Source organism: Hyperolius riggenbachi, chromosome 8 (assembly GCF_040937935.1).
Source record: "Hyperolius riggenbachi isolate aHypRig1 chromosome 8, aHypRig1.pri, whole genome shotgun sequence".
Taxonomy (NCBI): domain Eukaryota; kingdom Metazoa; phylum Chordata; class Amphibia; order Anura; family Hyperoliidae; genus Hyperolius; species Hyperolius riggenbachi.
In genome coordinates this window covers 84680568-84703140 of record NC_090653.1, presented here as the reverse complement: position 1 = coordinate 84703140, position 22573 = coordinate 84680568, and the positions used below count along the sequence as shown (strand labels likewise).

At 44.1% G+C, this 22573-nt stretch overlaps 1 protein-coding gene across 5 annotated transcripts in view; it reads left to right on the top strand.

The window, feature by feature from the left end:
- The window catches only part of LOC137528229 (cytochrome P450 2F2-like), a 93012-nt gene extending 70662 nt beyond the window's left edge, over nucleotides 1-22350 (top strand). For all 5 annotated transcript variants that reach the window (XM_068249516.1, XM_068249514.1, XM_068249513.1 and 2 more), the window contains 3 exons: nucleotides 7711-7898; nucleotides 11287-11428; nucleotides 21828-22350. In XM_068249516.1, the coding sequence (XP_068105617.1) occupies nucleotides 7711-7898; nucleotides 11287-11428; nucleotides 21828-22009 (512 nt within the window). In that variant the 3' untranslated portion in view covers nucleotides 22010-22350. The remainder of the gene's footprint in view (nucleotides 1-7710; nucleotides 7899-11286; nucleotides 11429-21827) is intronic.
- Nucleotides 22351-22573: the final 223 nt, after the last annotated feature.

Genomic DNA, 22573 nt, shown 5'->3' with positions numbered 1-22573 from the left:
ACGGAGTAAGGGAGGAAATTATGTCAGGATTGACTTTAAGATAGACACAGACAAAATGGAGAATCCTAGGAAGGATTATCTTTTTTTTACTATAGAAAAATCACTAAAATCAAAATGTGGACAGTGCAATACATATATGTTATGTAAGTATTTATCTACTTATATATACACATATTTCTTTTGTTTTTTTCTGAGATAGTACGGCTGACAACTCCACTTCAAATATACAGTATATAGATACACACTATTTTAAGTACATGTGCATTCTGAATGGTTGCTTAGCTGCCTCTCTCCTGAGAACCCCTTGTGCAACAGCTAAAAGCCCAGCAGCTTCACATATCCTGAAGGGGCCAGTTAGAGGGTCACAAAGACAATGGGCTTGATTCACAAAGCCGTGCAAAAGTCCGCGAACGGCACTTCATGTGGTAACTGTTTAGCACACCCGTGCTAAACAGTTTGCATGGCTTTGTGAATCAAGCCCATTGAGTAGCACTGTGTATGTAAATTAAGGTACAGATTAACCAATGATTTGGCACCTTTGACTTGCAACTTCAAAGGTATAAATAGGTGTCAGGTATTTCAGTCAGTTTTACCCAGGGGCTCCCAGGACATAGGGCTGCTGTAGTCTTTTCACCTATTGAAGCAATCTTATCACCTGCATAATATAGTGTAATATCTCATTGACCTATTAGTCATATACTTAAATGCATAGGATTTTTTTTTTTTTTTTTGGTTGAATATTTCTTACTTTAAACATCTCTTAGCTGTGTTTTAGGTGATGCTGGACCCGTAACTGCCACAGAGGGTGCCACTGTCTGCATCCATAGAAAAGGGGTTACACAAAAGTCACAAAGGCCTCTATTCATAAAACTAAGGTGGAGAAAAAACTCGTGGAGGTAAAATACCGCAGCTGTATTTTAGACTTCTGGGTGGTCATTCATAAAAATCTTGCCAGCTGCAATGCAAGTGCGGAGATCTCCCGCTGAAGAGTGGCGGTAAGCTGTCGGAAGACATGCGGAAACACTTCAGCCGGGAGAGTCCCTCCGTGTGCTGCTCTCTCTGGGAGGTCTGTCCAATTCACTTTCATGTAATCCAAACTCTTCTCGCTACATCAGAGGTAATGTTGGGCGAACACCTAGATGTTCGGGTTCGGGCCGAACAGGCCGAACATGGCCGCGATGTTCGGGTGTTCGAGCCGAACTCCGAACATAATGGAAGTCAATGTGGACCCGAACTTTTGTGCTTTGTAAAGCCTCCTTACATGCTACATACCCCAAATTTACAGGGTATGTGCACCTTGGGAGTGGGTACAAGAGGAAAAAAATTTAGCAAAAAGAGCTTATAGTTTTTGAGAAAATCGATTTTAAAGTTTCAAAGGGAAAACTGTCTTTTAAATGCGGGAAATGTCTGTTTTCTTTGCACAGGTAACATGCTTTTTGTCGGCATGCAGTCATAAATGTAATACATATAAGAGGTTCCAGGAAAAGGGACCGGTAACGCTAACCCAGCAGCAGCACACGTGATGGAACAGGAGGAGGGTGGCGCAGGAGGAGAAGGCCACGCTTTGAGACACAACAACCCAGGCCTTGCATGAGGACAAGAAGCGTGCAGATAGCAATTTGCGTTTTGTCGCCATGCAGTCATAAATGTAATACAGATGAGAGGTTCAATAAACAGGGACCGGAAACGCTAACCCATCACAGATGTTCATTGTTCATGTTACTTGTTTGGGGTCCGGGAGTGTTGCGTAGTCGTTTCCAATCCAGGATTGATTCATTTTAATTTGAGTCAGACGGTCTGCATTTTCTGTGGAGAAGCGGATACGCCGATCTGTGACGATGCCTCCGGCAGCACAAAAACAGCGTTCCGACATAACGCTGGCTGCCGGGCAAGCCAGCACCTCTATTGCGTACATTGCCAGTTTGTGCCAGGTGTCTAGCTTCGATACCCAATAGTTGAAGGGTGCAGATGGATTGTTCAACACAGCTATGCCATCTGACATGTAGTCCTTGACCATCTTCTCCAGGCGATCGGTGTTGGAGGTGGATCTGCACGCTTGCTGTTCTGTGTGCTGCTGCATGGGTGTCAGAAAATTTTCCCACTCCAAGGACACTGCCGATACCATTACCTTTTGGGCACTAGCTGCGGCTTGTGTTGTTTGCTGCCCTCCTGGTCGTCCTGGGTTTGCGGAAGTCAGTCTGTCGGCATACAACTGGCTAGAGGAGGGGGAGGATGTCAATCTCCTCTTTAAAGTCTCCACAAGGGCCTGCTGGTATTCTTCCATTTTGACCTGTCGGACTCTTTCTTCAAGCAGTTTTGGAACATTGTGTTTGTACCGTGGATCCAGAAGGGTATAAACCCAGTAATTGGTGTTGTCCAGAATGCGCACAATGCCTGGGTCGCGTTCAATGCAGTCCTAGGCCGAAGAGGTCATAGCCTAGGGTCACAAAAACCTGTTTATTTGGGCTATTTCAATGGTAGTGATGGTGACGTACATAAATCTCAGCCATGGCCGTTAGCAACGTCTGAATTTCACGAAATGTCTCATGCAGGTAGAAGACATATTGTTAGACTTGGATTCCAAAGATGGGGTCCCTACATCTCTGCAAACCAGAGTTACAGGGGTCCAAAATTGGTAAAATCCCCCATAGACTTTCATTGCCTCCCTATTTCACTTTCCAAAATCTCACATCTTTTCAAAGGGCAATGGCTCAGCAGTACCAAATTTTCTAGCATTGTAGGGACCCTTAGGGGGAACATGACTGGTGAGTTTCGGGCCCCTAGGCCAAAGAGGTCATAGCCTAGGGTCACAAAAACCTGTTTATTTGGGCTATTTCAATGGTAGTGATGGTGACGTACATAAATCTCAGCTATGGCCGTTAGCAACGTCTGAATTTCACGAAATGTCTCATGCAGGTAGAAGACATATTGTTAGACTTGGATTCCAAAGATGGGGTCCCTACATCTCTGCAAACCAGAGTTACAGGGGTCCAAAATTGGTAAAATCCCCCCTAGGCTTTCATTGGGCCTACTATTTACCGTTCCAAAATCTCACACCATTTCAAAGGGCAATGGCTCAGCAGTGGCAAAACTCACCAGTCATGATCCCCCTAAGGGTCCCTACAATGCTAGAAAATTTGGTACTGCTGAGCCATTGCCCTTTGAAAAGATGTGAGATTTTGGAAAGTGAAATAGGGAGGCAATGAAAGTCTATGGGGGATTTTACCAATTTTGGACCCCTGTAACTCTGGTTTGCAGAGATGTAGGGACCCCATCTTTGGAATCCAAGTCTAACAATATGTCTTCTACCTGCATGAGACATTTCGTGAAATTCAGACGTTGCTAACGGCCATAGCTGAGATTTATGTACGTCACCATCACTACCATTGAAATAGCCCAAATAAACAGGTTTTTGTGACCCTAGGCTATGACCTCTTTGGCCTAGGGGCCCGAAACTCACCAGTCATGTTCCCCCTAAGGGTCCCTACAATGCTAGAAAATTTGGTACTGCTGAGCCATTGCCCTTTGAAAAGATGTGAGATTTTGGAAAGTGAAATAGGGAGGCAATGAAAGTCTATGGGGGATTTTACCAATTTTGGACCCCTGTAACTCTGGTTTGCAGAGATGTAGGGACCCCATCTTTGGAATCCAAGACTAACAATATGTCTTCTACCTGCATGAGACATTTCGTGAAATTCAGACGTTGCTAACGGCCATAGCTGAGATTTATGTACGTCACCATCACTACCATTGAAATAGCCCAAATAAACAGGTTTTTGTGACCCTAGGCTATGACCTCTTTGGCCTAGGGGCCCGAAACTCACCAGTCATGTTCCCCCTAAGGGTCCCTACAATGCTAGAAAATTTGGTACTGCTGAGCCATTGCCCTTTGAAAAGATGTGAGATTTTGGAAAGTGAAATAGGGAGGCAATGAAAGTCTATGGGGGATTTTACCAATTTTGGACCCCTGTAACTCTGGTTTGCAGAGATGTAGGGACCCCATCTTTGGAATCCAAGTCTAACAATATGTCTTCTACCTGCATGAGACATTTCGTGAAATTCAGACGTTGCTAACGGCCATAGCTGAGATTTATGTACGTCACCATCACTACCATTGAAATAGCCCAAATAAACAGGTTTTTGTGACCCTAGGCTATGACCTCTTTGGCCTAGGGGCCCGAAACTCACCAGTCATGTTCCCCCTAAGGGTCCCTACAATGCTAGAAAATTTGGTACTGCTGAGCCATTGCCCTTTGAAAAGATGTGAGATTTTGGAAAGTGAAATAGGGAGGCAATGAAAGTCTATGGGGGATTTTACCAATTTTGGACCCCTGTAACTCTGGTTTGCAGAGATGTAGGGACCCCATCTTTGGAATCCAAGTCTAACAATATGTCTTCTACCTGCATGAGACATTTCGTGAAATTCAGACGTTGCTAACGGCCATGGCTGAGATTTATGTACGTCACCATCACTACCATTGAAATAGCCCAAATAAACAGGTTTTTGTGACCCTAGGCTATGACCTCTTCGGCCTAGAACTGCATTGAACGCGACCCATGCATTGTGCGCATTCTGGACAACACCAATTACTGGGTTTATACCCTTCTGGATCCACGGTACAAACACAATGTTCCAAAACTGCTTGAAGAAAGAGTCCGACAGGTCAAAATGGAAGAATACCAGCAGGCCCTTGTGGAGACTTTAGAGAGGAGATTGACATCCTCCCCCTCCTCTAGCCAGTTGTTCGCCGACAGACTGACTTCCGCAAACCCAGGACGACCAGGAGGGCAGCAAACAACACAAGCCGCAGCTAGTGCCCAAAAGGTAATGGTATCGGCAGTGTCCTTGGAGTGGGAACATTTTCTGACACCCATGCAGCAGCACACAGAACAGCAAGCGTGCAGATCCACCTCCAACACCGATCGCCTGGAGAAGATGGTCAAGGACTACATGTCAGATGGCATAGCTGTGTTGAACAATCCATCTGCACCCTTCAACTATTGGGTATCGAAGCTAGACACCTGGCACAAACTGGCAATGTACGCAATAGAGGTGCTGGCTTGCCCGGCAGCCAGCGTTATGTCGGAATGCTGTTTCAGTGCTGCCGGAGGCATTGTCACAGATCGGCGTATCCGCCTCTCCACAGAAAATGCAGACCGTCTGACTCAAATTAAAATGAATCAATCCTGGATTGGAAACGACTACGCAACACTCCCGGACCCCAAACAAGTAACATGAACAATGAACATCTGTGATGGGTTAGCGTTTCCGGTCCCTGTTTATTGAACCTCTCATCTGTATTACATTTATGACTGCATGGCGACAAAACGCAAATTGCTATCCGCACGCTTCTTGTCCTCATGCAAGGCCTGGGTTGTTGTGTCTCAAAGCATGGCCTTCTCCTCCTGCGCCACCCTCCTCCTGTTCCATCACGTGTGCTGCTGCTGGGTTAGCGTTACCGGTCCCTTTTCCTGGAACCTCTTATATGTATTACATTTATGACTGCATGCCGACAAAAAGCATGTTACCTGTGCAAAGAAAACAGACATTTCCCGCATTTAAAAGACAGTTTTCCCTTTGAAACTTTAAAATCGATTTTCTCAAAAACTATAAGCTCTTTTTGCTAATTTTTTTTCCCTCTTGTACCCACTCCCAAGGTGCATATACCCTGTAAATTTGGGGTATGTAGCATATAAGGAGGCTTTACAAAGCACAAAAGTTTGGGTCCCCATTGACTTCCATTATGTTCGGAGTTCGGCTCGAACACCCGAACATCGCAGCCATGTTCGGCCCGAACCCGACATCTAGATGTTCGCCCAACACTACACATGACCCGTTCGGCCAATCACAGCGCTAGCCGAACGTTCGGGTAACGTTCGGCCATGCGCTCTTAGTTCGGCCATATGGCCGAACAGTTTGGCCGAACACCATCAGGTGTTCGGGCCGAACCTGAACATCACCCGAACAGGGTGATGTTCTGCAGAACCCGAACAGTGGGGAACACTGTTCGCCCAACACTAATCAGAGGAAGCGGTATTTCCCATCCGCATACCGCTTCCTCTAATATTTATGAATTGACATTTTGCAACTTTTTCTAGATAAATCTAGAAAAACACGCACAAGGCGGAAATTTACCGCTCTGCTGGGGAATTGTAACTTTTCTTTTAAGAATGCACACTGTGCTAAATGGTCGGGAAAGACAGCTGTTTTGAGCGGAAAACTTGCGGAATAGTTTTATGAATAGAGGCCAATGTGGGCCCTTATCACACTGCTTGGTACTGTTAAAAAAAAGTTAATTTAGTCAAATCTGAAGTATTATTTTTTTTAAACACAATTGTGCATTTTTGCCCATCATTAGCAAAGATCACAGCCATTTAGACTGCAAGTCCTGTGAAAAAAAGCAAATTCAGTTCACAGCAGACCTACACTTCAGATGTCCTAAAAGGTTTGCAATGAAAATTATTTTCTCGTCTGCTGTTTGCACTTCTTTGTAATATCTGTGATCATCATCAGAGACATACTGTATTATTCCAGAGTGCAGACAGGAGATTTTGTGTGAATTAAAAGGCCTGGTTACAGTGGCATAGCTAGAGATTATGGGGCCTCAAAGCAAAACTTTCATGGAGCCCTCAGATGTAGACCCTCTTAAAGGCATCATCACCCAAAAAGAAAGCATCCCCTCAATCTACTTACCTGGGCTTTCTCCAGCTCCTTGCCGGCAACATGTCCCGCACCACAGCTCTGCTCCCAGCCGCTGGCCTGGGGTCCCCGCCGGTGCAGTGACCAACCTCGAGGTCATCCTCTACTGCGCGCGCGCAGCTGTCAATCAAGTCCACATTGTCCAGAGTGTACTGCGCAGGAGGAAGCCCCGGGAAAGTAGATCTTTGGGAGGCTTTGTTTGGCTGATGATTCCTTTAAGCAATGTCACCTGCCCCTACCCTATGGATATAAGTTGATTTGACAAATTACATTCTCATGCAATCAACACTGCATGTACATCATGGGCACTGAGATACAGTAAAAGGGTGGAGAAACACAAGAAAGTTAATAGCGAATACATTAAAGAGACACTGAAGCGAAAAAAAATATATGATATAATGAATTGGTTGTGTACTATGAATAATTACTAGAAGATTAGCAGCAAAGAAAATATTCTCATATTTTTATTTTCAGGTATATAGTGTTTTTTTCTAACATTGCATCATTCTATAATATGTGCAGATTACACAACACTCAGCATTCAAAATGAGTCTTTCAGAGCAGTCTGTGAAGTAATTAACTCTCCTCTAGCAGAGGAAAAGTAAACAGTTCAATTACAGTTGAGATAATAAAAGTCAGATAACAGCCCTCTCCACGACCAAGTTAGTCGGAGAGCTTAATAGCTTTTTTGCATAGAGATAACAACTGGAGTTTCTCAACTCTTCCTGTACTGGAAACAATTAGACTGATGTATCTGATCTTAATGTTTTTTTTCTTAGCTGTACTACACATACAAATCATAATATCATCATTTTTTTTTCGCTTCAGTGTCTCTTTAAGTACCATCTGGGCCTCCTCTGCAGCAGGGCCCCATAGCAGCTGCTATGGCTTTTGCTACGCCCCTGCATGGTTATCTATTCAATACCTCGACTTGTATGGCAGGTTTGGTTAACATTAAAGATGCTTTTTAATGATAATAGTGTCTAACTCTTGTGTATTTTTTAAATTAGATAAAATCCGTGAAGAGATTGATCGTGTGATTGGACGAGACAGATTGCCAGAAATGGACGACAGACTGAATATGCCTTATACGCAGGCTGTAATGCATGAGGTGCAGAGATTTAGTGACATTGCTCCCCTCGATCTGCCTCATTTGGTGACCAAAGATGTACAATTTAGAGGATATTTTATCCCCAAGGTAGGAACTCGTTAAGCAATATACAATATAAAGGTTCTGAAGCCACACCTCTTCTGTTTCAGGTTGACATTACCATTGCCCAAGCAAAATGTGGGAAGGACCATGGATGTGCTACTGTTAGGGTGTTGCTCGCAAATTTTCGCCAAAGTAATTTTTGGCATTAAAAGTGGCATTTTGGATTTTGAGTAACATTTTGCGAAAATACATAATATTTTTGCAATATGGCAAAAATTCTGGAAAATGCAAAAGAAAAAAAAAATATTACTGCAAACCTGTGAAAAATCATTTACCATATTTTAGCGCAAAATCTCATGAAAAAATGTGAAAAATCACAAACTTCCTACAAAATGATTTTGGATAGCATTTTCACTTGAAAGTCGTATTTAACATTATTTTTGCAAAAATAAATGCGAAAAGAATATCAACATTTTTGTTTATCACTGTTAGGAACGGTTCGACCGCGAACTTATTCACGTGAACTTCGGTGGTTCGCGTTCGCCGTTAACCGCGAACTATATACGAGTTCGACCCGCCCCCTATACTACATCATTAGGGTCAACTTTGACCCTTTACATCACAGTCAGCAGGCACAGAGTAGCCAATCAGGCTACACTTCCTCCTTAACCCCCCCCCCCCCCCCGCCCTTATAAAAAGCAGGCAGCGACAGCCATTTCACTCACTCGTGTGGCTGCAGTAATTCGAGAAGGGAGAGGTACTGCAGAGACATTAGGGAAAGCTTAGTTAGGCTACATTTAGGCTTGTTAGGTTGCTCTTTCTTGCTGATACTTATTGCTAAAAAGCACTCCTCATCCTCAACAGCTCTTTTGAGTGCTAATGTTGTTCTTGTGATCTGCACATTTGTAATGCCCATCACTGCATATACCTACCTGTTGTTCAGTGCACCCATCTACCTACGTGAGCGCACGCAGTGTCACTGCACCTGTTCATGGTACCTGTGTGTGTGACAGCTGAAAATTTGTAATACCGGTCATTGCATAATTGTTCACAGTACCTGTGTGATCGCACGCTGTGTAATATACCACTCCGTGCATACCTGTTAACTGCACCTGTGTGACAGTTGCACATTGTATTGTAATACCAGTCACTGCATACCTTTCACTGCACCTGTGTGACTGCACATTGTATTAGTCAAGTCAGTGCATACCTTTCACTTCATCCCCCCAATATAGACAAAACAGGTAGAGGCAGAGGCAGAGGCAGGGGCAGACCCAGAGGCAAGCCACCTGGCAGGTCTGTTCGAGGTCGTGCTGACGTGAATTCGTGCGGCCCTGGCCCAAAGTACAGTGCTCAGAAGAAGGCACGTCCCATCAACTCCCAAGATTGTCAGGACGTGGTTGTCTATTTAACATAGAACACCTCATCTTCCACAGCCACCAGCACTACTACAAGCACCACATCCACTACATTTGACACTTCGCAGGAGTTATTTGATGGGGAATTATCTGATTCACATATTACAACAAGATGAAGGCGCTAAGCAAGTTACAGCACCTCATACGTCTGAGTTAGGCGACACTATGGACGTAACGTATGAGAAGGAGGATGATGAAGTACCTGCTGTTGGTGCAGTTTATGAGGTGTCTGAGGCAAGCAAAGCTGGGGAGGATGATTATGGTGATACGGATGCCACGTGGGTTCCTAAGAGACAAGATGACCAGGGGGACATTTCAGAGGGGGAGTCAGAGAGGAGTAGGAGGAGACAAGTTGCTTAAAGAAGCAGGGGGAGCTCGTCTTCAGAAACAGCTGGTGGCAGTGTCTGGTGCCATGTATCGCTACCTATGGATTATCGCTACCTATGGACAGCCAGCCAACATCAGCTGCTGAGGCCACCATAGTGCCCACACCCCAGGGTGGCTCAGCTGTATGGAATTTTTTTTGTGTGTCTGCCTTAGATCAGAGCAATGCCATCTGTTCTCTCTGCCGCCAAAAATTGAGCCGTGCAAGGCCAACAGCCGCGTAGGGACAACTGCCTTACGAAGGCACATGGAGAAAAGGCACAAACTGCAATGGGAAGAGAACCAGAGGAAAAGCAGCACACAAAAGAAAAGCCACCCTCCTTCTCCTCTTCCTCCTTTAGGTGCATCATCTTCAGCCGCTTTCTCCCTTGCACCTTCACAATCACAGCCACTTTCCTCCACTCCGCCTCTCACCTTGAGCAGTTCCTGCTCCTCTGCCCACAACAGCAGCCAGGTGTCCGTGAGGAAAATCTTTGAGCAGAAGAAGCCAATGTCTGCCAGTCACCCCCCATCTGACAGCTGGCTTGGCAGAACTGTTAGATCGCCAGCTGTTACCATACCAGCTGGTGGACTCTGAGGCCTTCTGAAAATTTGTGGCCATTGGGACACCACAGTGGAAGATACCAGGCCGCAATTATTTCTCCAAAAATGCGATACCTGAAACTGTACCGTGAAGTTGAGAGGCAAGTGGTGTCATCTCTGGCGAACAGCATTGGGTCAAGGGTCCATCTGACCACAGATGCTTGATCTGCCAAGCACAGTCAGGGCAGGTACATTACTTACACAGCCAAATGGGGTTAACCTGGTGACCGCTGGCAAGCAGGGAGTACATGGCTGTGCAGCGGACCTAGTTGTGACACCTCCAAGGCTTGCAGGCCGGCCTCCTGCCACCTCCTCTCCTCCTGCTACATCCTCTTCGCTGTTGTCATCCTCCTCCTCCTTGGCTGAGTGGCAGTTCAATTCTACTGGTGCTGCAATCTCCTCTCCAGCTACACAGCCCCAGCTCCCCAGGGCCTATGCTGCATGCCAGGTACAACGGTGTCATGCCATCTTAGACATGTTTTGCCTCAAAGCAGAGAGTCACACTGGACCAGCTCTCCTGGCTGCTCTGAACAAACAGGTGGATCAGTGGCTGACCCCGCACCAACTGGAGATCGGCAACGTGGTGTGTGACAATTTAATTTCCGCTTTGAATTTGGGAACGTTGACATATGTACCCTGCATAGCACATGTGCTGAATCTCATTCAGAGATTTGTGTCTAAGCACCCAAGCTTACAGGACATCCTAAAGCAGGCCAGGAAGGTGTGTGGGCATTTCAGGCGGTCTTACACGGCCATGGCACGCTTTGCCGTGGATTTGAGATAGATGGTGGATTTGTTACACCTCTACTTTATATGCTACAATAAATATCTGAAAGCTTTGCTTTCTGCCATGGTGCTGTTGGTCAAGCTAGGTTACAATGTAGAGCTCTGGAGGGACATAGAACTTTGCTGAATCCTTGGATTCTCCCTGCAGTGGGTACTGTTCCAATTAATGAGTACCTCATATTACAGAGAAATGGTAATATTGGACAAAAAAAGATTGCATCTTTAGTGGACACATTAAGTTGGATTTCTTTTATTTCTTTCAGGGCACAGATATTTACCCTCTGCTCTGCACCGTCCACCGTGACCCCACACAATTCGCAACTCCATACAAGTTCAATCCCAATCATTTCTTGGATGAAAATGGCCAGTTCAAAAAGAATGATGCCTGGATGCCTTTCTCTGCAGGTAAGCATATGACTAACCACATTGTTTAGCTGCAGCTTCATGGTAATGTGCATGCTACAAGGGGCATGACTACTTGGGAGCAGCCCCTGCAACTGCAGGGGGACCTAGAGCTGTAAGGGGGGCCCAATACACTACTTTACTCTCGCTGATATAGGAATCCATCCTTCAGATGAGGTGCTTCAGGGCTACACTTGTTATGGGTGTGAAGATTAAGATGTCCACCCTTGTTTTATAACCCTTGCAAGATGAGCCCCCAGGTTGAGGGGGTTACTAGGGGTAGGCAAGGGAAAAGTTGCGAACATTGGGAGGCCCTATCAAAATTTTGCTGTATATTGTCCACGTAGTGGATAGCACTCTCGCCTTGCAGCACTGGGTTTCCAATTCAAATTGCATCCGGGACACTATCAGCACAGAGTTTGTATGTTCTCCCCGTGGGTTTTCTCCAACATCCCAAAACCGATAAGTTAATTGGCTTCTCTCTAATTCAGCCCTAGGCTGCAATGGACATTTGACTATGATTAGATTATCTTTTCACTAATTGTCCTCTGAGGGACAATTAGTGACAAGACTGCATATGCTCTGTAAAGCGATGTGGAAGATGTCGGTGCAATATAAATGCTAAGTAATAATTCTCACCTAACAAAGCCATGTGGTGAACTTGACTGCCGGGATTGGGGCCGATTTTCTGCAGGACTGAACTAAAAAATGTGCTCACTCATCCCTTCTCTAAGTCTTTACATATGATTTTGTAATCTTTGCCATTCATAAAAAGAATTAGTAAAAAAAAAAAAGTTGTCCTTTGACAATTAAATTGGCAACAACATTTAAACATAGCTGGGGGCATTGCCTGGAATTGTATCACTACTCCATGTGTACCCTATTGCGAGACCCATAACAGATCAATAGAACATTACCAGGCACATTGTTAACTGCATTAGAGGGAGAATAATTAAAAAATAATCTGTTTTACAGCACAGTCCCCATCTCTCAACTTATCTCTCCAGCAAACCTTTGTGCATATCAGCCTTCTGTGCACAATCCCAGCACAGAAAACCCTACAGATGTTTCCAAGAATCAAGCCCCAAAATTGAAAAGTAACGGTGACCTTTTAATACTGATCTTCTTTCATCATCATCAAATCCACTTGGATATGAGAAAACTACAATGAAAAATATAGTGGCGTAATAGTCATATTTGCTGATACCACTTATACTCTTTGAACGTAACTTCTTCTTCCAAAAAGGAGATCACTCATGCCTCCTAAACGTAGGAGCCAAGTCCCAAAGAAACAGTAGATAGGTGTGGCATCATGCCAAAGAGCTGTGATGAGCTACTGGTACAGTAATTGATTTATGCATATGTGATGAGAAGGGTGTTACCCATTATGCTTAGAGGTGTTTCTATGTTTGTATACTTGGTATTTAAGAATGCACTTTGTACCTTTAGATTGTACAATCCTTTAGGCTCTCTCCCCCTTTTGTGTCTTGGAAATCATTATACATTTTATTCATCATGTTACTTTTATCACTGTCATTACTACTTCTGTATTTTGTATTCTGTATGCTGTATCATTTTTTGTATTTTGTCACTAATTATGTATCTTGTATATTAGTGTACACCATTGTCTGTATTATGTACACCATGTTTGTTTCTTACTTTGTACAACGCCACGGAATATGTTGGCGCTTTATAAATCAATAATAATAATACCTGTATCACTGTTACTGCCTTACTGTGCTTTGATGAAGGTATTGAATTTGACACAGGTATTGATATTGACAGTATTGACGAAGTCTGATGTGCTAACCTACTTTGGACGTGGTAGTGTGGCTCTCTACTGTGGTTATGTACCCAGCAAACAAGAAGTAACAGTGTCTGACTTTGTACCCATGACCTGCACACTTTTTCTGAGGTCCTGATGCTTCTGGGGCTATGCAGACGAAGAATAGCACTGTAACAATGAATGTAAAAAAATGGAGAAGGATCCACAGACTTTAGATGAGTTTGTAAAAAGTTGGATAACTTGATTGCAAAAATCCACAAAAAGACATAGACATCCACAGGATCAATCTGCCGTGTATTGGGCTCAGTATGTGCCCTTAGTCATAGTAAAAAAAAAAAAATAATGGCCTGCAAAAGGGCTATAGGTGCACCATGAGAATATTGGATTGTTGGGCATCGAGTTTGCTATCACATGACATGATGTATATGTGACCTCATTTTAATCATAATGAATTGTAGAATACATTTTGATGTGTCTTATAGCATGGGCCCCGTCACATAAAAAAATAGGTAGGGACAAACTCAATTCCTCATGGAAAAAAATGTCATTTTTATAGCTATGATCGAACTTGGTCAGTATAATACAAAACAACCACTTGTGTACCCCCCTGGTTGTTAGCTTTCCATAATGGTGACATGTGTGGCCTTTTTCTGCGGTCCACACTCTTCTGGAGCTATCTAAATAAAGTATGGTGTTAAAATATTTAGTGGAAAAATTGGCCTGTACAAAGCCACATGCACACTTCATAGTTAATGACCTGCTGGATGCCCAACTAGCTATCAACTGAGAGATTTGTGGTATTATTTTAATCGTAATAATTTGTAGAATAGATTTTAGTGTGTTTTAGGGTTAGGATCTATGTCTTGAGAATTATTTTTAGTGACAAATGAAATCAAAAGCAATAAAACATTTATTTTCACATATTCTGTACTAAAATAAAAAGTGTGTAAAACAAAAGTGACAAACAAACAAAATTGTTACCTTAGGGACTTAGCTTTTTAACCACTTGAGGACCTAGGGCTTTCTACCCCTTAAGGACCGGCCACTTTTTTTCCATTCAGACCACTGCAGCTTTCACGGTTTATTGCTCGCTCATACAACCTACCACCTAAATGAATTTTGGCTCCTTTTCTTGTCACTAATAAAGCTTTCTTTTGGTGCTATTTGATTGCTCCTGCGATTTTTACTTTTTATTATATTCATCAAAAAAGACATGAATTTTGGCAAAAAAATGATTTTTTTAACTTTCTGTGCTGACATTTTTCAAATAAAGTAAAATTTCTGTATACATGCAGCGCGAAAAATGTGGACAAACATGTTTTTGATTAAAAAAAAACCCATTCAGTGTATATTTATTGGTTTGGGTAAAAGTTATAGCGTTTACAAACTATGGTGCAAAAAGTGAATTTTCTCATTTTCAAGCACCTATGACTTTTCTGACCCCCTGTCATGTTTCATGAGGGGCTAGAATTCCAGGATAGTATAAATACCCCCCAAATTACCCCATTTTGGAAAGAAGACATCCCAAAGTATTCACTGAGAGGCATAGTGAGTTCATAGAAGATATTATTTTTTGTCACAAGTAAGCGGAAAATGACACTTTGTGAAAAAACACAATTAAAATCAATTTCCGCTAACTTGTGACAAAAAATAAAATCTTCTATGAACTCGCCATACTACTAACGAAATACCTTGGGGTGTCTTCTTTCTAAAATGGGGTCATTTGTGGGGTTCCTATACTGCCCTGGCATTTTAGGGGCCCTAAACCGTGAGGAGTAGTCTTGAAACGAAATTTCTCAAAATGACCTGTGAAATCCTAAAGGTACTCATTGGACTTTGGGCCCTTTAGCGCAGTTAGGGTGCAAAAAAGTGCCACACATGTGGTATCGCCATACTCGGGAGAAGTAGTACAATGTGTTTTGGGGTGTATTTTTACACATACCCATGCTGGGGGGGAGAAATACCTCTGTAAATGGACAATTGTGTGTAAAAAAATCAAAAGATTGTCATTTACAGAAGTATTTCTCCCACCCAGCATGGGTATGTGTAAAAATACACCCCAAAACACATTATACTACTTCTCCCGAGTACGGCGATACCACATGTGTGGCACTTTTTTGCACCCTAACTGCACTAAGGGGCCCAAAGTCCAATGAGTACCTTTAGGATTTCACAGGTCATTTTTGTTTCAAGACTACTCCTCACGGTTTAGGGCCCTAAAATGCCAGGGCAGTATAGGAATCCCACAAATGACCCCATTTTAGAAAGAAGACACCCCAAGGTATTCCGTTAGGAGTATGGTGAGTTCATAGAAGTTTTTATTTTTTTGTCACAAGTTAGCGGAAATTGATTTTAATTGTTTTTTTTCACAAAGTGTCATTTTCCGCTAACTTGTGACAAAAAATAAAATCTTCTATGAACTCACCATACTCCGTACGGAATACCTTTGGGTGTCTTCTTTCTAGAATGGGGTCATTTGTGGGGTTCCTATACTGCCCTGGCATTTTAGGGGCCCTAAACCGTGAGGAGTAGTCTTGAAACGAAATTTCTCAAAATGACCTGTGAAATCCTAAAGGTACTCATTGGACTTTGGGCCCCTTAGCGTACTTAGGGTGTAAAAAAAAGTGCCACACATGTGGTACCGCCGTACTCAGGAGAAGTAGTATAATGCGTTTTGGGGTGTATTTTTACACATACCCATGCTAAGTGGGAGAAATATCTCTGTAAATGACAATTGTTTGATTTTTTTTACACACAATTGTCCATTTACATAGAAATTTCTCCCACCCAGCATGGGTATGTGTAAAAATACACCCCAAAACACATTATACTACTTTTCCTGAGTACGGCGGTACCACATGTGTGACACTTTTTTGCAGCCTAGGTGCGCTAAGGGGCCCAACGTCCTATTCACAGGTCATTTTGAGGCATTTGTTTTCTAGACTACTCCTCGCGGTTTAGGGCCCCTAAAATGCAAGGGCAGTATAGGAACCCCACAAGTGACCCCATTTTAGAAAGAAGACACCCCAAGGTATTCCGTTAGGTGTATGGCGAGTTCATAGAAGATTTTATTTTTTGTCACAAGTTAGTGAAAAATGACACTTTGTGAAACAAAAAACAATAAAAATCAATTTCCGCTAACTTTTGACAAAAAATAAAATCTTCTATGAACTCGTCATACACCTAACAGAATACCTTGGGGTGTCTTTTTTTCTAAAATGGGGTCACTTGTGGGGTTCCTATACCGCCCTGGCATTTTACAGGCCCAAAACCGTGAGTAGTCTGGAAACCAAATGTCTCAAAATGACTGTTCAGGGGTATAAGCATCTGCAAATTTTGATGACAGGTGGTCTATGAGGGGGCGAATTTTGTGGAACCGGTCATAAGCAGGGTGGCCTTTTAGATGACAGGTTGTATTGGGCCTGATCTGATGGATAGGAGTGCTAGGGGGGTGACAGGAGGTGATTGATGGGTGTCTCAGGGGGTGGTTAGAGGGGAAAATAGATGCAATCAATGCACTGGGGAGGTGATCGGAAGGGGGTCTGAGGGGGATCTGAGGGTTTGGCCGAGTGATCAGGAGCCCACACGGGGCAAATTGGGGCCTGATCTGATGGGTAGGTGTGCTAGGGGGTGACAGGAGGTGATTGATGGGTGTCTCAAGGTGTGATTAGAGGGGGGAATAGATGCAAGCAATGCACTGGCGAGGTGATCAGGGCTGGGGTCTGAGGGCATTCTGAGGGTGTGGGCGGGTGATTGAGTGCCCTAGGGGCAGATAGGGGTCTAATCTGATAGGTAGCAGTGACAGGGGGTGATTGATGGGTAATTAGTGGGTGTTTAGGGTAGAGAACAGATGTAAACACTGCACTTGGGAGGTGATCGGACGTCGGATCTGCGGACGATCTATTGGTGTGGGTGGGTGATCAGATTGCCCGCAAGGGGCAGGTTAGGGGCTTATTGATGGGTGGCAGTGACAGCGGGTGATTGATGGGCGGCAGTGACAGGGGGTGATTGATGGGTGGCAGTGACAGGGGGTGATTGATGGGTGATTGATAGGTGATTGACAGGTAATCAGTGGGTTATTACAGGGGAGAACAGATGTAAATATTGCACTGGCGAATTGATAAGGGGGGGGTCTGAGGGCAATCTGAGCGTGTAGGCGGGCGATTGGGTGCCCGCAAGGGGCAGATTAGGGTCTGATCTGATGGGTAACAGTGACAGGTGGTGATAGGGGGTGATTGATGGGTGATTGATGGGTAATTAGTGGGTGTTTAGAGGAGAGAATAGATGGAAACACTGCGCTTGGGTGGTGATCTGATGTCGGATCTGCGGGCGATCTATTGGTGTGGGTGGGTGATCAGTTTGCCCGCAAGGGGCAGGTTAGGGGCTGATTGTTGGGTGGCAGTGACAGGGGGTGATTGATGGGTGATAGGTGATTGGCAGGTGATTGACAGGTGATCAGTGGGTTATTACAGGGAAGGCCAGATGTAATTAATGCACTGGCGAATTTATAAGGGGGGGGGGGGTCTGAGGGCAATCTGAGCGTGTGGGCGGGTGATTGGGTGCCCGCAAGGGGCAGATTAGGGTCTGATCTGATAGGTAACAGTGACGGTTGGTGATAGGGGGTGATTGATGGGTAATTAGTGGGTGTTTAGAGAAGATAACAGATGTAAACAATACATTTGGGAGGTAATCTGACGGCGGGTTTGCGGGCGATCTAATGGTGTGGGTGGGTGATCAGATTGCCCGCAAGGGGCAGGTTAGGGGCTGATTGATGGGTGGCAGTGACAGGGGGTGACAGGTGGTGATTGATGGGTGATAGGTGATTGGCAGGTGATCAGTGGGTTATTACAGGGAAGAACAGATGTAATTAATGCACTGGTGAATTGATAAGGGGGGGTCAGAGGGCAATCTGAGCGTGTGGGCGGGTGATTGGGTGCCCGCAAGGGGCAGATTAGGGTCTGATCTGATAGGTAAAAGTGACAGGTGGTGATAGGGGGTGATTGATGGGTGATTGATGGGTAATTAGTGGGTGTTTAGAGGAGAGAATAGATGTAAACAATGGATTTGGGAGGTGATCTGATGTCGGATCTGCGGGCGATCTATTGGTGTGGGGGGGTGATCAGATTGCCCGCAAGGGGCAGGTTAGGGGCTGATTGATGGGTGGCAGTGACAGGGGGTGATTGACGGGTGATTGACGGGTGATTGACAGGTGATGGACAGGTGATTGACAGGTGATTGACAGGTGATCAGGGGGGATAGATGCATACAGTACATGGGGGGGGGGGGGGGTCTGGGGGGGGGTCTGGGGAGAGTCTGAGGGGTGGGGGGTGATCAGGAGGGAGCGGGGGGCAGGGGGGGGATACAAAAAAAAAATAGCGTTGACAGATAGTGACAGGGAGTGATTGATGGGTGATTAGGGGGGTGATAGGGTGCAAACAGGGGTCTGGGGGGTGGGCAGGGGGGGGGGGGGTCTGATGGGTGCTGTGGGCGATCTGGGGCAGGGGGGGGGGGAAATCAGTGTGCTTGGTGCAGACTAGGGTGGCTGCAGCCTGCCCTGGTGGTCCCTCGGACATTGGGACCACCAGGGCAGGAGGCAGCTTGTATAATACACTTTGTAAACATTACAAAGTGTATTATACACTTTGTATGCGGCGATCGTCGGGTTAACATCCCGCCGGCGCTTCCGTATGGCCGGCGGGATGTTGCGGCGGGTGAGCGGTACCAGGCGGAGGCGGAGGATCGCGTCACTGATGACGCGATCGCTCCGCCCATGCCCCTACAAGGACCGCCGCCAATTGTCAATACGGCGGTCCTTGCGGGGTGCACTTCCCGGCCGCCAATTGTACATACGGCGGTCGGGAAGTGGTTAAATTTGTATGTCATGAGGGTACATTTCTTTTATTACTGCAAATAAGGGATTGCAGTTTTTGCTATGGTACAATGAGAAAACAGAAGCAATATAGAAAAAATACACCTTTATTTCCAAATAAAATATTATCCCCATATATTGCACTAGGGACATAATTTAACCCCTTCCCGACTGCCTTACGCCGATAGGTTACATTGTACAGCGCTGCATTCTACTGCAGGGCTGTACTGGGGGCAGCCGTGTCACTTGGCTGTCCCCAGGAGAGGCTCCAATCGCGATCCCCTCTCATAGGCTAATTCCTGTGAGAGAGGATCGCTGGCGGGGAGAGAAAGGGAGGGGAAAATGTTTTTGTTATAAAAGAATACAAATAAACAAATAAAAAAATATACAAACATTGCAGCAGTGATCAGTGCCCACCAACAGAAAGCTCTATTGGTGCTATTGGTGGAGAGAAAAGGGGGGTTAATTTGTGTGCTAAGTAGTATGGCTCTGCAGCGAGCTATTTATAAAAATAGCCTGGTCACTAGGGAGGTGTAAGCCTATGGTCCCGAACTAGTTAAATGTTGGGATAACCAGGACAAAAGGGCAAATAAAATGTCTGTGGTAGCATTGTTTGTTTGAAAACTATAGTGGATGGAAATGTTCTCTTTTTTCCCTTTAAAATGCTTAGAGAATACAATATTTACTAAACAAAAAAGATATCCCTTCCACAAAGTCTAATTTGTAACAAAAAAAAACAAGTTATAGATTATTTAGGTGTGAAAATGTAGTGATAAATGTGAAAATTTGTCAGATGCATAAGGTTAAAAAAAACAAAACACTAAGGCCCCGTTCACACTGCACGCGTTTTGGAAACAAGACAAGACAAGACAAGACAAGACAAATAACATTTATATTGCGCTTTTCTCCTTACGGACTCAAAGCGCCAGAGCAGAGCAGCCACTAGGGCGCGCTCTATTGGCAGTAGCAGTGTAAGGGAGACTTGCCAAAGGTCTCCTACTGAATTAGTGCTGGCTTACTGAACAGGCAGAGCCGAGATTCGAACCCTGGTCTCCTGTGTCAGAGGCAGAGCCCTTAACCATTACACCATCAGCAAAACGTGTGCAGGAAGCCGACACGCACGACATCAGACAGTGCATAGAGTGCGCTGTCTGATGTTTACACTGCATGCGTTCCGGACCTGTGCGGTCCGGGAACGCATGCTGCACGCATTTTTTGCAAAAACGCGCGGCTGTCCCATTCACTTTTCAGTGATGGGATCAGCCACGCAATGCATACAAACGCAGATGGCGTACGTTCGCATGCGTTGCGTTCCGCATGCATGGCCGTCCGCGTTTGTAATGTGAACGGGGCCTGAAGGCTAAAGTGATTAAGTATGGTGGTCTGCTGTCTGTTGGATCTGACCAGTACAAAGGATGACATCTCCCTTACTATTGCCATGAGAAGTTCACTTTAAGAGCTATTGTTGTGTAAACAGACATGTGCCTTTAGTTTAATTTAGTTGGGCATCATTTAGTTCATGTCCCTTAGGAAAAATATCAAGGGTTCATTTACGCTAGAAGATAACCTGCAACTGACTTGGAGTTAACCATTTCAGCCCGCTGGGATTTTTCACCTTATGCATCAGAGCAATTTTTCATCTCCCATTCATTCGCTAATAACTTTATCACTACTTAACACAATATATTGATCTATATCTTGTTTTTTCCACCACTAATTAGGCTTTCTTTGGGTGGTACATTTTGCTAAGAATTATTTTTTTATAAATGTATTTTAACAGGATTAATAAGAAAAAAATAGAAAAAATGCATTTTTTCTCAGTTTTCGTCCATTATAGCTTTATAATAATTCAAATCTATGTATTTTATTTGCCCATTTGTCTCGGTTATGACACCATTTAAATTTTTGTCCCTATCACAATGTATGGCGCCAATATTTTATTTGGAAATAAAGGTGCATTTTTTCCATTTTGCATCCATCACTATTTACAAGCTTATAATTTAAAAAATGTTCGTAGCTCGTACCCCCTTCAAATGCATATTTAAAAAGTTCAGACCCTTAGGTAACTATTTTTTTTTATTGTCATTTTTTTTTCCATTAAAAATTTTATTTGGGTAATATTTTGGTGTGGGAAATAAACAGTTAATTTTTAATGTTATTATATGTGTAAATTGTAATGTAAAAAAATATGTAGATGTAGTTTTACTATTTTACTACTTGAGTTTATTTTTTTCTCCTTGTGCTTCTCGATCACTGAAAGCACAAGGAGGACAGGGAAACTTTTTTTTGCAGAAAGACTGAAGCCTCTAGTAAGAGCAATTCGGTTTTTATGCTGGGGACACGGATCGGTGATCGGGAACCATGTTCCCATTCACTGATCCCAGGGCTACTGGAGGACAGCACGGGGGCGCGCTTGGGAGCGCGCCGAAGTGCGGCACCACAGCAGAGCAGCCGCCTGGACGTGAAGATCAGGAATGGTTAAACACCATTTGACTTGCACTCAAACTCATAGCAAACTAATGCCAAAATGTAAAGCTGTGTCCAAAGTTCCATGTAAACCAGCCCTGAAATCGGACTAATTTCCTGAAAATGTTCCCATTATATTGATCAACTAACTCCAATGTCTGGCAAGAAGCCATTCTAATTTGAGTAATTCTGGATAAAAACATTACGAATGTAGTGGCCTTCTCTAGGTTAGAACAAACTCTGCATAGATACTGATACAAACACAAATTATCTCTTTGCAGGAAAACGTATTTGCCCTGGAGAATATATGGCCAGGATGGAATTTTTCATCACTCTCACCACCATCCTCCAGAACTTCACACTATCTTCTGAGAAGGAATTCACTGAAGATGAAGTTGCTCCTAAGCTGACTGGGTTTTTAAACTCCCCCATACAATATGAGTTGTGCTTCATTCCTCGCTAACTCTACTTCACTCCCTTACTTGATGCAATATATGAGTCGCTCTCCATGTAAAATCAAGTTTGCAGTGAAAGTGCCTTTTCCATTTTACTGCTTTTTCATTGACACCTGCCTTTCTACATCTACCCACAAAGGACAAAAAGAATTGAAACTTTTTTTTAAGATATAATAAATATATTTTGATACCTTACTTATTTCACAGAAAGGCGTTAAAAGGAAGAAAAACAAACACACACACACACACACACACACACACACACACACACACACACACACACACACACACAGTAAAAATAATAATAATATATATATTCATTTAATAAAAACCACATTGGGATCCATGACTATTTTCTAGATTATTGCCTACCTGTGTGTGTGGGATGGGGGGGGGTTAAGGTTAGGCACCCACCAGGAGAGGGTTCTGTGTGAGAGTAGGGAGAAGTTAGGTCATAGTAATCACCACAGCAGGTGGGATCTTAGGGTTAGGCATGGGGGTTAGAGTTAGGCACCACCAAGGGAGGGCTCTGTGTGAGAGTAGGGAGAAGTTAGGTCATCGTAAACGTATTG